At 40.0% G+C, this 16,657-nt stretch overlaps 1 protein-coding gene across 3 annotated transcripts in view; it reads right to left on the bottom strand.

Moving 5' to 3' along the window:
• Positions 1-16,657, bottom strand: part of TBC1D14 (TBC1 domain family member 14) — a 63,559-nt gene that overhangs the window by 17,132 nt on the left and 29,770 nt on the right. The window contains exons 1-7 of one of the 3 annotated variants that reach the window (XM_064711738.1): positions 14,198-14,317; positions 9,868-9,986; positions 7,178-7,260; positions 5,036-5,153; positions 3,404-3,510; positions 2,481-2,561; positions 989-1,083 (exon numbers count right to left, since the gene is read on the bottom strand). In XM_064711738.1, the coding sequence (XP_064567808.1) occupies positions 989-1,083; positions 2,481-2,561; positions 3,404-3,510; positions 5,036-5,153; positions 7,178-7,202 (426 nt within the window). In that variant the 5' untranslated portion in view covers positions 7,203-7,260; positions 9,868-9,986; positions 14,198-14,317. Of the gene's footprint in view, positions 1-988; positions 1,084-2,480; positions 2,562-3,403; positions 3,511-5,035; positions 5,154-7,177; positions 7,261-9,867; positions 9,987-14,014; positions 14,157-14,197; positions 14,318-16,657 lie in introns of those variants that run through there. The other 2 variants (XM_064711737.1, XM_064711736.1) reach the window with 2 other exon arrangements.

Raw genomic sequence — 16,657 nt, forward strand, 5'->3', positions numbered from 1 at the left:
ATCTGATTATACAACAAGCATGTTAAAAACCCTCAGTGCTACAGATGGTCTCTATTACTGCTGACAAAGTAGCAGTAATACTCTTTCCCAATGCAGCTCAGAACAGCTGAACTATTCCAAATAACAGAATGAAACAACTCTTCAAACCCATTTATTATAAATACATACAGTTCATCCAATACATTGATTAGATATTAAATACTGATACAATAGGAAGGCAAGACTAAGATTCCTTACAGCTCAGCAGCACTCTGGCAATAGTGCCAAGGAAGTAAAACAATAATGCAAACCACATAATTGTCTCTGAGACTGGAGGCAAAAGTCAACAACATGCCATAACACAGAATGAGCATATTGGGAAGGACATGCACAGCTAAAACAAATTTCACATTGCTGACTACATATCTTGCTGCCATATCTTGTACTGAGTACTGTAAATGACTGAGACTTTCCAAACGGAGAAAATTTTGCCTAAAATTGTTGATTTATCACAATCTAAACCTTTTAGAGGGCTGCTGAAATCTGTGCATAGAGGGACAAAATCTGATTAAACTGAGTCACTAAACCAAAAGCAGTTTGCACACTTTGGTAAGCTCATCAAAACAATACAAACTAAATCAGTTTTGCATCAAACCAAAAAAAGGGTGATCAGTCCCATTTGTTTGAGATGTTCTCTCTCACTGTGTATTTATAACCAGCAATGTTGATTCACTGACTTTGGAACAGTCACCTGCATCACTTCATCAGACAGAAACCAGCATGAACTATGTTAGATAAATCAGAGATTACCAAACTGTTTGGGGTTTTGCATGCACCGTGATGTAACTCTCCTCTAGGTTACTTCTATTTTTCCAATATCTCTGGGAACTTTATCCTCCCAAGATGCATGCTCATTCAGAACTCTATAGCCTGTTCCAACCAAGGGACAGGCCAGAATACGTAAAACTAATTTCCTCAACATGTCAAGACAAAAGTTAGCATTGCTTACCTGTTGGAATATACAGAGACTAGGAAATGTTCTTGAGATATCCAATTTTATTAACTCCAAGCTTGCTTCTCTGTCAGCTGCAGAAAAACCAGCATCTGCAAAAGCCAAAGTTACTACATTTATTACAAACATTCAGTGAACATTCGCTCTTGTTTTTGTCTTCCAGCAAGGTTTACTTTTTGCACAGTTTGTGTATTTTGAGCTAGGGAATAAGGCTACAGGCAGAGCAATTCCTGAAATTCAGCAGACAGGCTAAACAGAAAGTATGTCCTGACCTAGAGCAACCCTACAGTGCCCAGTGACCCTCAATATGTTTTGAAATCAAGTGGGGAAAGATACAGGGCAAGGCAGGCCAGGTACTTTTTGTGTATCTGCTGACAAACCATTGGACAGACACAAGCCTGTTAACTTGTGACCCCTCACCACCAACAAAGCTTCCCAGTGGATCCTGAGGTAGCTGTCTCTGTGAAAAAGCTGAGGTGGAAGAGGCAAGTCCTGAAGTGGCAGCCTGTGATGGATGCCACCTATCTCTATTACTCTCCTTTCAGCTTCATGTTTATTTAGCCTTTGTAGATCCTGTAACTGATACTATAATGCAGTCTCCATAACTGGAACAGATCCTGCACCAAGTATATTCCTATAGCAGTAGTCTTCATTCTGGTATCAAGATGTCTTACTGATATTCTGTCTGTTCTGTGGAGTTGGGAATTACCTATTGCTGTTTACTGAGCAAGCTGCCAACAGACAATGAGCATCAATCACATGAGCACCTACACTCCAGAAAATGAAGTGCAAGAGGAAGCTGCAAACATACTAGGTGTTCTTATTTGAGATATAAACAATCTCAAAGGAACAAAGTGGCAATTTCCAATCAAAAATATTTTTCTGCTTAAAAATGCCAGTATGTAAGGTTGTCTTGTCCTTTTTTTCTCTGTTCAGTATAATTACTTAATGAAGGCAACTTCAATCATTTGCATGTAGCTGCCTAATTTCTCAAAAACAGTCAACTCTTTCAATTAGTAAATCTCAAACTACTTCATCTGCAAAAAAAAAAAAACTTGCTGCTCTCTGAAACACACCAATGACTTGAGCTCAAAGTTGCAATAAGGGACTAGAATGCAATTTTTTGCTCTAACCTCAATTGCAATTCCAAAACTATAGATGCAGAAAAGTATTTTAGTGTTCCAATTCCAGTGATAATCCCCAAACTACTATTTTAGTTTTCCTACAAATTTGCATCAAAGTAAGAACTGTACCCAGAGATTGTTTATTGAAAAAGCTCAAACAAGTTTGTTTTGTACGGCACCAGAATTTCACTGAGAAAAATACAGCTATACCTTGCTTTCACAAAAAGACATTTTGTTTTTACCAGAACGCAACTTTAGAGCTGATTTTTTTTTTGTTTGTTTAAAATATGTGATTTCATTTTAAGGAACTAGTTTACAATATGTCTTATTCTATAACACAGCAGAATTAAGTTACAAAAAGTTACCTTCACATTCTACTTCCGGCCCTCCTGTACTAAGTGATCGCCACTTCTCTTTGGCACGAGCCAGGCAGATATCATATAGTTCTGGAGAAAGAAAAATACAAAACCAAGTCCATTATTTGCACATGCTCATGTCCACTAATCACCCACCACGTGGACAATGCTGCCCTAGGCATTAACAGTATCAGAACTTCTAACTGGGTTACAGTTTTGAAAGACCTGTTCTACTCACCTGTAACTTCAAATTAAGTGAAAAGTAAAGGCAATCTAAACTGCATTTTACATTCAAATATTTGCTTTTTCTTGCAGAACACTGATGTTCAAAATTACAGGCTGAATGGATAATTAGGAAAGCCTAGCAAATTATGTAAGAATTATACCCAAGGTGACTAAGCAATGCACAGAAAAGCAGCACAATACAGCAGGAGTACAGGCAGAATTAATTCCAATTTCCATGTTGGAATTAATTACATAAGTTAGTCTTTCAGAGCTGAATTTTTCTGTACTCAGAAGTAATAGATTATTTCTATTTTCACAAATCAAAGTACAAATCTTGCCAGGGGTCTGGTAATCTCTTACAAATCTGTTGTCTTACTTCAAATCAAAGGAAGCACACTATACATATGCTCATAGGCATTTCAAAATTAACAACAATTTTATGTTTCAAAAAGAAAAAAAAATTGAGTCATTAGTTCTGACCATCTCCATCTAACATCAAAGCAAGAGAATGACAGCAATACTCAGAAACAATTCACAGCAGCAGTCCTAGAACAGCTACAAGATTAAAAGACGCTGTATTTTTGAACAAAACACATCAAAGCAGCACAAAAAAAGCATAACGAGCTAACATTTCCTCACCCCCACACCACAACAGACACAAGAATGTCCCCTTGCTATTTCACTTTGTGAGATAGCAGCAGCCTCACCGTGGGTGATGTTTAACTCGTTTCCAATGGCCAGGCTCCAGACTCTGCCTCTCACGCTCGGGGGAATGCCCTGCCACCACAGCTCTCGGACTTTACGCGAGCAACACCTGCTCAAAGTAAAACAGCTCATTCTGAGAAACACTTCCTTGCCAGCTGAATTGCAAATGTATCATCCTGTCACTGCTGATGGGATTCAAACCCAAATGAACATCAGTGGCCCAAGAAGTAAAATACAATTTGCACATTCTTTGGTACTATTTTGCTTTGAACTGCAAAGGAAATCTTTTTTCCTTCCAATGTAAAGGCTTTCTATTGACAGAAGCACAGCAATCACAATACACATAATCTGCAGCCACACTTGATTAGCAAAAATCACAGGGAAAAAGTAAACAAATAGAAAGGAATTCCACACCTATGCCACTGCCTATGCTAAAGACTGGACGGCTCCATACAAGACTAAATACAGGAACAAGTTATGAAAGTCTGCCCTCTGCCATCACCCTGCTGTGCAAAGACATGCAGCTTCCCACCTAGCTTTGCAGTTCCATGCCTCTGGAAATTGCACAAAGATGTGACAAGGATTAACTTTTAGGTGGGAGCTTGAAAGACATTTTAAATGTCTTAAACAGGCTTTGAAATGGATGCAGCTGACATTCAGCAATCTGGGAGCCCAGGAGGAGGAGAAACAAAATAGCACCTAAGCACAAATGAAAAGTGGTAAAACCACAACAATCCCTTTATCCCTCAGCAGATTCTGAAAACTAAAATGTAAAACAGTGAATACGTTGGGGAACTACTGAATTTATAAACCAATAAAGGAAAAGGTAACCTAATTTTTACAGCAACCATAACAGATGCATCTTCAAATACTAAAGACAAACGTGTAAATCTACAATTTGTTTAGATTTTGTTTATTACACTTCAGTTCTCCAGAAACACATTTTCCAACAAATTCTGTCAGTCTTTTTAATATATATTCTCAGGATAACTGAATTTCATTGTTAAGCAAATTGAAGTTCTGAGTGTTGTTGGTTTATAGTTTATGTTGTGGTGCCTGTATTTGGAGCACTGGGGGTTGGTTCTTTTAAGATGACTAGCAAAGATCACCAAGGCATTTTATCAACTGGCTGTGCCATGTCTTTGAATAAAATCTTCCAGCACTTAATATAAATAACTTTTTCCCTATTTCTCTTTTTCATCATTTGATTATTCCAGCATATATACCATTCTAGATTTAAAGAGGCTTCATAAACCATTCACGTACCTCCATCTACACTGATATTGCATTAACAGCTCAGTCAAGGAAAGCTCAAGTCAAGTTCATTTCTGATAAATGGATGTTCAAGTACTATGCCTTATTCTTTTACATTCTCTACCACAGATCACTCCTCAGTGCTTCACAGTTTCTGAGTACCTTGAGCTTTCATTAAAGTAATAAGACTCAGCACTGCATCACTTCCAATCACCTTGCAGAAATAAAGATGTTGCTTATTTCTTTTGTAGCTGTTCAAGAATGATTTTCTAACAAAAGTTTCCAAGATCATTTAAAATTTATGCTTCTTAACTTTGCAACTTCTCTTCAGGATATGCACTGCAATTTTAATTAAAACTCAATATAACATACTGTCTTACATAGTTTCCCAGTTGGGTAAGATTTCATTGTTCCAAGTTAAAACAGCATTGCCAATGCTGTCTTCCAGTTTACAGCGTTCTTCCAGTTGTTTCTTTCTCTTCTGGGCTTCTTTAAGCTCTGCAAAAAAGGAATTTCCTCTCTAAGTTAATAAAACCAGAAACTAAATATTCAGTTAGCCATGGCTATGAAACCATGTAAAGCACACTGTGTTCTCCCTAAGTACAGTGGACTGTTCAAATGCTGAAAATTTCCCAGGCACACAGCAAGCTGAGCAGTGATTGCAAATGTGAAGAAAGAACAAACTGCAACTATAAGTTTAATTTTCCACAGACGAGACAATGGGAACTGGATAATGTATGACTTCTTTGACTCTTCAAATCTAACCACACGATTAACTTTAAATTAACACCTCAGTCAGTCAACAGCCTCACCTAGCAGAACAGGTCAGAGTATTTCCTAATAAAGCCCCACCCCTTTTATGGCAGACTCAAAACTACAGGCCAAATTAATACAAATTTTTATTTTGTTTTCATTCTTCTATTACAATTTAGGTATACTGTCATGAAATCACAAGAGCCACATTTCTGATTCTACTTCACATATGGATAATCGAAATGTTACACACACCAAATGGAAAACTTCAGTTCACTAGGAAGAAAACATATTTCATGTCTAGTTTAGATGTACTTTGCAGTTTGAATTATCACTCAGTATTTCTTCCTGCATTATCAATTACTGCTTTTTTCACTGGCAAATTTGTTAAACAAATGCAGGCAGTCTCTACAGCAGGACATGGGTGTGCATTCACATGCTATCTACAGTATGAGGAGGTGCTCACCTGGCAAGTAGAACTCACTGAAGAAAAGCAGTACCATGAACAAGGTCTCTGGAATGGACACATTTTACCTGATGGATCCACTTTAAAACCCCACAGAAACTGTGCCTGAGCAGAACCATAGCAACTGCCTCATAATGTTTCCAGCCCTGACACAAGCCCTTTGCAAGCCTGCTGAAATGCAGGCTTTCAATTTTTCTCTAACCAACAAGAGGGTGTTTACAGTCTTTGATCTCCTGACTTCTTGGCAATGTATCACCCTGCAAAGCTGTTCATGTGGAGTGGCTTCAGGGAAAATGGGTTTGTCATGGTATTTATCTGGGCAGAATGACATACTCCAGTTCAATGAAGACAGAACAAGGACTTGGTCCATCACCTAACAGTCATCCCATTTTCCCCAATCCACCCACCCTACATGCAGTGAAAGAACAGGGAAAGTCCTTTACACTACACATAAAGTAGCAGATTTATTGAACAGGAGTCACATGAAGGCAGAACTTCACTGGTAGGTACATGATGTTCAAGATCACAAGAGGATACTTCTATTAGTGTGTCACTTGCATTCTGCAGTTAAGTCCTGTGTTCATATACCCTTTTCACTGCTTCATACGGTTCAAGGGTGTGACCAGCTGGAAAAATATATTTCCAGTAGCCTCCATTGGATGCAAAACTCAAGTCCAAATCTCCTATTATTGCAATGCTTGTTTTGAATTAGAAAACCCAGATGGTCAAAAATTTCAGCCAAAAGAAACCACAACCATCACCTCTACCTCATAGTCATGGTACAGTGTTACTAAGACACTTCTGCAAAAAATATCATCAGGCAAGAAATTATGAGCAAATCCTTGAGAAAGCTTTAAATTTTAAGTGAGATTATCAAATGAACCTAACTGCATACATCTTCCTGTGTGGAATGTGTTTATGTACTACAGCCTGAATAGGTTGCTTCCAGCATGAAACTGACAAATATCCTGCAGTTTCAAGTCCAGTCTTCACTAATTTGACCAACAATCTACTTCAATATATTACTGAGTTTTTAAACCTATAAATAATGAGTTTGTCAATCACTCATTTAAGAGTTATGGATTAAAAAATTATTTCCTGCTGGATTCTAGGACCATTTTCTTTTCAGCTTGGGGCTGGGCTTTTCAACAAAACTACCTTTGTTCCTCTCTCTTGGGAGTGATCCTTCTTTGAGAGGAAGCAGAGATCCCTCACATTACAGAGCAACAGACTGACACAAGTGCATTCCAGGTTTAGAAATATCCCTATACTTTTCGAATCTGAAGACAAGAAATTCCATCACCTCTTTTCTTTGCTTGAACCACCATTTCTTCGTACTGTTGCCTGTGTTTCTGGGCTTCTTCTGCTGGTTTTGCAGGAAGGTTCCTAAAAAAATAATATTTACAGTTGGCATGACTGTCTAAATAAAATTCTAGACACTTCTAAAGGAAAAGCACACTCTGCTTCCTGTCAAAATATCCAGTCAAAGAGCAGAACAACAGATCCTTGGAAAGAATCTTTTTTTGCCAGAGTCAGCAGAAGGGAAGAACACTGACCAGCTATGACTACGTTTATACACCAAATACGCTGAGTAATTTCCTTACGTTTGGTAATTTCAGCATTTTTATTCTTAAACCAACTGAACCCACAGGCTGGTCTTCATGGAGAGAATACACTGGTATATACAAAACTGGCTGCTTTTGATTTGAACTGGTAAGATACAGGACTGTATTCTTTCTTACTGTTCACCTTGTTTAAGAGTTACATTCACAACTTTCTTTACCCACATGTAATGACTCCCCAACCCAGCCTTTTCCTGCTCTCTGAAACTCCATTTCTATTTTAAAGAGTTAACTCCTTCCCTTCTCTTCTAGAGCAACAAGTGCCACTGGAGTCATCCTCAATATTCTCCATTTTTTAATACTAACAAAACATTTTGATTTGTGATTAAGGCTTTGCCATACAAATACATGTGTTCATATGTCAGAACACACGACCTTTCAGCTAATCCTATTTGTAATGAACATAACCATGTGTATCTCTTACAGCTACAGCATCAGCAAAACATCAAAACAGGAAATGACTAACTATTTTGCTCTTCTGTACTGTAGAACACTGTATTTTATTCCTAGAACAGTTTATATCTCTGGTTAATAGAAAAGCTATGCAAAAATTCACTTTCATGCTCCTGTAAGGTGTCACACATCAGGCAGCTGACAGCTCCCAACACCATTAACAGTTAGCATGCATTACTATTTATGTAATCACAGTGCCTGTAATTTACACATAAGCACGTCATACAGGCCCACAAGTACTTTTCCAAATCAAGGTTGTTAGTAGAAAAACAAAAGCAAATTTTCACTTTGGTGAAATGTTGGTTTGTTAACCAGAGAGACCAATCTCTTTATCCAGCTTCACTTTGGTAAATTGATCTGCAGCCTTTTTTTAAAACCAAGTCTTTAGAAATTATTTAAGTTAGGGGAAGTTTGGAAAGGAAAACCAGATGAAAGAAGACAAGTATTGATAACTTAAATTCTACCACACAAATTACTGGTTCTATGTCTTAACATTGCCAACAAACATGTGAGATGGTGTTTAGTATCTATTAAAATTCAACTAATGCTTTTTCCAGTTGAAGCTAGAGGCGCCATGGAATATTTATTGATTTTATACTGTGAAGTTTTACCTAAGCCCTACAAATGAGTGTGAAATCAAGAGCGGATATTTTGAAAAAAGAATAATCTCACTCCACTGTTCTGTCTGAAGTATTAAAAAGGAAACTACTCTAAGACTAATAGGTAAACATAAAAAATAGTATACAAAGTGTAGGTAAACAATGAAAAAAGATTCCTTAGTAAGAGTCAGATAACAGCACTGCTGTCCAGAGCAGTTTTCCCATTAGATGAAAGAAGTGATGTTTCTAATGTCTTCAATTTTAAAAATACCTTTCTGCTACAAGTTCCCTACTCTATCAACAGTAGGAAAGAAAGCAAAATCCGAACATTCCCTGTAATGTAACACTAACTTCATCTGTATGAACACTGTACTACTCAGATTATCCCATAAAAAGGAGATTTTTAATAGACAAGTTTTAAATACAACAGATAACCTAGTACACTTTGTTTCCAGTTGGATATAATAACATAGCATTGCCTGCTATAACAAATAATCACTCTTACATTTTTCTACATCTCCCAATGTCTTGCCACACAGTCCATCAGCCAAGCCAGAAAGTTCCTTAAGTAACCCTACAATTAGACTACTTTGATGTGAGCATTTTTCATACAGGTTTGTTGATGAAAACACAGATCTATGTTTTGCCAGTTATTCATATCAATGCACAGCTATACTAAAAATGCAGATGTCATACCCATAAAGCCAGTTCACATTCATAATCATAAACTGACTAAGCATGACAATTTGTGTAATTCAGGAGAAAAACACGGTAAAGCAGCTGCTGGTAAATCGCTTTGGAGTCACCCTGCATATGCAAAAATCTCCTTGCAGTAAAAGGTATGAAACAACTCATCAAGTGCTTGACAACCCTTAAAATGTGATGCTGAACTCCCTGCAGAGCAATCACTATACTGTTTCATTATTTATGGAGGTGTGGCCTTTCTCTGTGTAAACAGGACATTGTATTCTTGCTTCTCAATTTCTTTAGTAATATACCAGCTTTGTTTTTGTGCTTAGGTTATCTCATGGAAAATAAAAATCCTTTAATCATGTTTAGGAGGTAGAATTACTCAAAACTTTGATATCCTAATTAACTCCCTTCACAAAAAGCCATTACTTTTATTATAAAATAAAGTTCTTTCTGTTTGAATAATTTGTCTCATAATCACACCAATTTCATATTCACTAGTCTGAAGAAAAAAAAATCTACTTTAGATTTTAAATTATCTGTTGAGGTTAGAGTAAGCAAATACACTGAGTTAGAAAATACTTGCTAGGTTTTAAAGAGACCCTCACTGTGGCACTTCCAAAACTTACGCTGGTCGGTCCTCTAAAATAAGTGCTGTAGTGGAGAGTGGTTCAAAATCAAGATTCTTCCTCACATTCTGTTTAGGAGAGAGTGGTCTCTGAGCTCGTCCAGTTTTTTCTTCATATTCCTAGAGAAGAAAAGGACAGGGAAACTCACATGAGTGCAGAGCACCAAGATGATGCACTTGAGAATTTAAAATGGGATCTACAGAAATTTTTAAGACAATGCTTTCACATCTCAGCCTTACTACAGTCCTTTGAAACTTTTCAACTAGAGCAACCTCAACACTGAAAACACCGACAAAATGTTTTTTCCATTCTTTCTGTTTGTAAACACATCTTAAGTTCCTCTGGCTGACAGCCTGCTTTTACAAAGTATTACTAAGAAGGATTTCACAAATAGCAGGTACTTTCTGACGTACAAAAATAGGACCTATTTAAATTTTTATTAATTTACACTGTTTTCAAACTAAAGTAAAAAGTGACCACAAGCTCCATGTCTTAAAATCCCATTGTAAGATTTCTCCTACACAAGCTGTTTTCATATGCAAGAGCTCAACAATGAGGAGAGAATAAAAGGTTAAAATCACTGTTAGACAGAAAGATCACACTTGCTACAATGCCCTGGACAATCCTAAATCACAGTAGAGCATAACAGGTTAACCTGTGTCTGTAATCAGACACTGACACACTGGAGCAAGGCTAGCAAAGAGGCATTGAGATGTCAGGGTGTGGAGCAAGTGCCACACAAAGAGAGGCCAAGAGCACCAGGTTTGCTCAGCCTCCAGAGGAAAAGGCTTTGCAGGGAGAGGAGGTGAGCACTGGGACAAGTTGCCTTGTGACAAAATTCCCAACCTTGAAAGCATTTAAAGCTCAGGGGGATGAGTCCTGAGAACCTGGTTAAAGCAGACTCTGTACTGAGAGGAGAGTTCACCCCTCAGGGTCCTTCGACCCTTGATTACTGCACCACCCTGACCTACAGCAGAGGACTTGGCATTCAGGTACCATTTTATTTTTACTTTCCCTACAAACACTGGTTTAAAAGAAAGTATACTAAACTCATGACCTAATGGGATAAAACAACTTTTACACAACTTCCATGTACTTCAGTGCTTGAAGTATTACAGCAAACATTAAATATGCAAAGTATCAGTGATACACAAACAACAAACATGGTCAAACAGTCCTAAGGAAAAATCACATCCACATTACACATAGTTACTTCTACATTCAACTTTATAATGATTCTTGCCACTTCCAAAACTCAAAGGCTTTAATGCACAACTTTTTTATTCCATTTCTATTAAAATAAAATTTAGGAAAACACAAATGTATGCTATCAATGAGCACTATGAAGAGTGCTCCAGCCACAGACCTTTTCCTGCTAGCACAAAGAGTTCCTCAGATGGTTCTGCTTTCTTTCTCTCAACCTAACCTCTCCATTTCACAAAAACCTCCTTGGGCATGAGATACAGCATTTCCAACCAGTGAAATTTAGTTTCAGCAACTAAAACAGGGTCCATCCCTTCCAGAAAGGCTGTCTCCAATCACACCTTAAAAAAGGGGATGGATGAAAACAAGACATGATGCATGAATGTGGAGCCTTGGTCTTCTACTCTGTGTTGTGCAGTTCAATCCTCGTTCAAACTACTTCCATGGGACTCATGGGTACAGGTCTGTGCAGCCCTCAGGACACAGAAAATCCCTATTTTTCCTTGTCTATTAACTGGGCACTGCCTCAACAATCAATCCACTGATGACTACATTGCTGTAATGGGAAACATGGTCATGAATTTGGAATGTCTGGCTCATTAATACCAGCTAATACTGCTATGCATGAACATCAGCTGGAAAACAAGGAAAAGAACCAAGGAAAATGCATTTAAACTATAGACTAGTACCTAGCTTTGTCAAGTAAAGAGGCAGTGCTCATGCTGACAAAGCCATTCACTAAAAAAACCTCCAGAAAAAAAATAAGCAAAATACTACTATAAAAAATACTGAGGTAGAGAGCATATTGAGAAAGCACAGGTTACACTGGTAACTTGCACCAGCAAACAACTGAGAGTGACTAGAGTGTAAGTGCACCATCATAATGGGCTTCAGCTGCACCAGCTGCAGAGCAAATCCACTGTGCTGATAGCAATGAAGCAAATGGCTTTTCTTTCTCCCAGTTTCTATTAAGAGACTGATTTTTTTTAATGAGCCCTTTTTCACAAATTAACATAGTCAAATATTAACCTCTCTTACTCCCTAAAGCATCTCAGAATTTGACATTAAAACATATGCACCCCTTGTTTATTATAGCAGAAACTCCAGAAAAGCTGCTTAATTTTGACTTATGAAAATTATATTCAGGGTCTACTTTCACTGAAAGCCAACTGGAGAGCAAAATTGCTTTCGGAAAGCGAGAAAAGAATGTCCACACTGGGCTGCAATGGGAATTTTATTCTGAATACCCAAATTGATTTGGAAATCCCTTTCAGCTAAGCAAAAAGTTCTCCAGATCATCACTACACATCTCCTTACAAGAATTTCTTGGTTAAGAAAATGTTTTATTTCTAAATATGGATGCTAGTTACAGTATCAGCACATCGGGACAATTACGCAAACCTCCCAGAAGAGCCAAAGCCCACCCTGCATTTCAGCAAGTATTCACTGGTGTTCTACTCAGCACTACCCTACAGTAAAAAAGCCAGACCAGCACAAAAATGGGAGTGGCACATTTGATCAGATTACAAGTATGATTCCTTTGTACCAATTTCATCCTTTTCAGTGGTAGCCAAAAAAGAATAAAAATGTCCTCTTGTGATACTATCTACAAGACTGCTTTTTATTAAGGGAAAATTTAAAAAAAAAACCAACAAAACAAAACGTCCTACCCCAGTCCCCCCCACAAAAAACCCAACACCCCAAAATTCACAGAAAACAAAAGTTCATGAAAATTATCTTTTACTCCAGTGAGAAGTGAATGCTATTTCAGAGCACAATGTATGATACAGCAATGAAGCACACTGAAGCCTCCACAAACTCATATTAAGAGTATCTGCTGACTGAGCAAGTGCAAGTATTTGCACATACAGGCATATTGCAATAGGCTGGGCTACACAATAGCTCATTTTAAGCTTTTTCTTTTAAACCATACTCTAATCTCTCACAGGTACAAATAACTCAGGATCTGTTTAAATGCTATGCTGCAGTTAGGGGTTACTAACTTGATACAGCTGCAAGTTAATTTTAGGATCAATTTAGGATGAGCTGACCGTTTACAATTTAAAATACAGCCTTATCACTGGGATCATTTAGGCTTTCTTCCAGGTTTCGCCTTCAGCTGTTCACAAGAGCTGAACAAGGGTTTGAAGATGTTCTATTAAGAGCGTGCTGTAGATTAAAGCAATGATTTAAATAATCCAAACTAAACAAAGAAAACCCACAGAAACACGCCTCCTGAAACCAAGTTTAATTCTGGGTGGAACCTGCCAGCTTTGCAGTTAAGATGCAAGAAGCTCTGACTGTGGTGATTCTCTGCGATTCTTCAAAAAAAGACAAGCCAACCTACAAAGGGATCCTCAACAATCTCTGCCGAGAGACACAAATAACCCTCCAGAACCCAGGGCAAGCGCTCAAAGACCCACGGCTCTACCCGGGAGAGCGCTGTGGGACTTCCCACACGGCCAAGCCTCCCCAGGCTCCAGCAGCACGGCAGAACCGAACCTACAATAACACAAACTGCTCTATCAAGGTCATCTTGTTTTGGCCCTGCGTGTTTGAAGGCAGCCACTTTCCGACAGAGCCGAATATGAAATATTCATGCTGGCTGCCGGAGCGGCAGACGCCGGGGGCTGCGGGACTCTGGCTCCAGGGGCGGCAGCAGGGCAGGGCAGGAGGGATGGCCGGGGTTTCGGCCGGGTTCCGGCCGGGTTCCAGCCTGCAGCCCCCACGCTCCGACACCCCGAACACCTGGCAGAGCTGCGCTGCCGCCTTCCATCCCGGCGGAGCCCCGCCCCGCACAAAGAGAATCCCCGTCCCGGTTAGCTGCCTCTCCCCCGGACTCGGTGCGGCGACTGAGAAGCGGACGAGGCCGGGCTCACCCACAACGGTTCAAGTCCGCGCCCGCCCCGACCCCCGCGCCCCGCAGCTGCCCCGCTCCGCTCACCATGAACGCTGCGGTCCCTCACGGGCAGCGGCGCCGGAGCCCCATTGCCCGCCCCTTACCGCGGGCCTGGCTCCCGCCGCCCGGGCCCGCACGGCCTCGCGGGCCGCCCGCCCGCCCCGCCCGGGCCGCCTCCCGCGGGTGGGTCCGGCCGGGCCGCCCCGCCCCGCCAGCCGCGCTAATCACCCGCGGAGCCGCCGCACAGCATCGCTTCTCTCCGCCTCGCCCAGCGCTGCCTGGGCACGCACGGCACCGCCTGGCACACGCCTCCCGGGCCGCCCCGGCAGCCCGGCCCTGCCCGGTGCGGATCCGGGGCCGTGACGGACAACACAAGCCTGCCACAAGCTCGTCTGCATTAGCCGCAGTCTTTGTCAGCTCGGCATTACGGGTGCCTTCAGGACGCAACTGCATCCCTCAAACACTGACATCCCTGTCCTCTGCTTTCCCACACTGCCGCTTCCCCTCCCCGCGTCCCTGGCTCCAAGCCAGGCGTTTGCTTGTACCGAGTCCCGCTCTGCCTTGCTGAGACAGCCTCGGTACCTGTCCGAGGTGCAAGAGCAGGTAAAACTCACCAACCCCTACATCAGTGCCGAAGGTGCGATACTTCCCTTCAGCATAAAAATCTTTTCAGTACCACTCATGCTGTGTCCACCACTGGCAGCTGTAAGAGATAGATATATAAATCTCTTCTGCAGTTCGGACAACTTCCACATTACCTCTTGCTAAATATTCTACCTCAATCCGGATAGATTATCAACCTTAATTTTAATTTGTTCAAAGGCTCTATCATTTAATTCAGTAGAGACACCCAAATTGCTCTGGCTTCATCTTTGGTAGACCTGCATTTTAAAACAATACCTATTGACCTGCAAGTGTTGCCATTTTCTCAGCTCTGCACTAAGGATTTCATATTCTTAAGCATCACTGACTGTGGTTTGCAGCTGCCAGGGTGAATTGCTCATGATCTTTTAATCAAAGTCTGACTCTCAATCCCAAAATGATCAGCAAGGACTGATCTGAAAACAACCAATCACTTAAGTATTCTGCTTTCAATGGGTGGCTTTGCAGAATGCTAAACTATTTTCTCAGAATTGCTAGGTGTTATACCAGCTATTGTTTTCAACTTGTGACTTCACATCTATTTCACAGATTCAGTGATATAATACCAAGTACAGAACAGTTCACTGTTTAGAAGTATCTCAGCTCCATTCCCACCAATGCCAATTAGTTGCAGACGTCTGCCATCCAAACATCTCATGTCAAAGCAAAAGTCAGCACAGCTCATGAAAAACATTACAGGCTCCGAACTAAGTTATCACATATATCAAAAAAACCATTCATGTAAAGTTATAGCTATTAACTCAGGCAAAAGGCAGCTCCTGAGGAAGAGCACCCTTGGATGGGCATTGGTATTCCTGCAGTAGATGTCTGTGCTTTCCCACTGAAAATAGGATTATATTGCAGCTCTTCTGCAAAGCAGACTGGGAGAGAGGGATGCTGGTGACACAGGGTAAAAAGTGAAGTACTCCCTGTAACTCAAACCACAGCTGGCCACATGTTAGAGTTGGTAGCAGTCACTATTTTTAGGTTGCTGCATTTACAACAGTATCTGAAACTACTTAAACAGGTTGTGCAAAAGATTTAATTGTATTTTATTTTTTCCACTGGCCTCACCCAGCATATGAAATAAGAACTGGACCAGATTTGCACAAGCAAAAAGAAAACTATTTTTTCCTGGTTTTTAAATCTTGCCACTACCTCAACAGTGCTTCAACAGTTCTCTTCCATTGTCTCATGACTGTCTAATGCATCTCCACCTGAAATCTCTTCCCTTTTCTAAATGAAATAGTTTACCAGACAAATTTTAGCTGGTGCACACCCAGCACTTCACTGCCCCCCACCCCATTTCTGTGCCACCATTAATCAGCCATGTGATTGCAAACTGCTGCACTGCAGAAATGACACCACCAAACCCACACCTTTTGTTCTGTTCCATTCATTTGGTTACTCTGCAATGCCTGCTGTGGGGCAATGTAAACACGAAAGGAAAAGGAAAGGAATATGCAGCAGGACTACCAGATCATGAAATTTGTTATGGTCTTTGGGTTGAGAAACTAAGATCTGATTCTTCACAGGGCACCAGGCCAGAAAGTAATAATTTTAATAAAGACCCTTATATTTACAATAATCAAAGAGAATTTAAGGAGACTGAAACCATAGGCAAAGATCAGATGATGAGACTATCCTTCAAAACTTAATGGAGAATAAATACATACTTCTGAGTTCAGATAATACACTCTCAAACAATTTCTTAGGGATCTTTACATATAACTTTAAAACCAGTACAGAACTATTCTGAAACGCAAATAATTTATTAATTACTGATCTAACAACCTGAGAAATCAGAACTGCACACCCAACCTGTACACTTTAGTGATCTGCCAAGCTCTAAAAATAATTAATGGTTCAAAACCCATCAGCCCTACTTGCTTTACACAGCTCTCTGTATGTGTATATATTTATGTTTAATCCTCTTACATTAAAGAAAGGATATGAGCAGAAGATAGCAATGACATGACAGAACTTGATGGTAATAACATATGTATGAAGTTTTATCTTCCGCCAGGACATCTTTCTCATCTTTAG

Source organism: Zonotrichia leucophrys, chromosome 4, assembly GCF_028769735.1.
Source record: "Zonotrichia leucophrys gambelii isolate GWCS_2022_RI chromosome 4, RI_Zleu_2.0, whole genome shotgun sequence".
Classification (NCBI taxonomy): Eukaryota; Metazoa; Chordata; class Aves; order Passeriformes; family Passerellidae; genus Zonotrichia; species Zonotrichia leucophrys.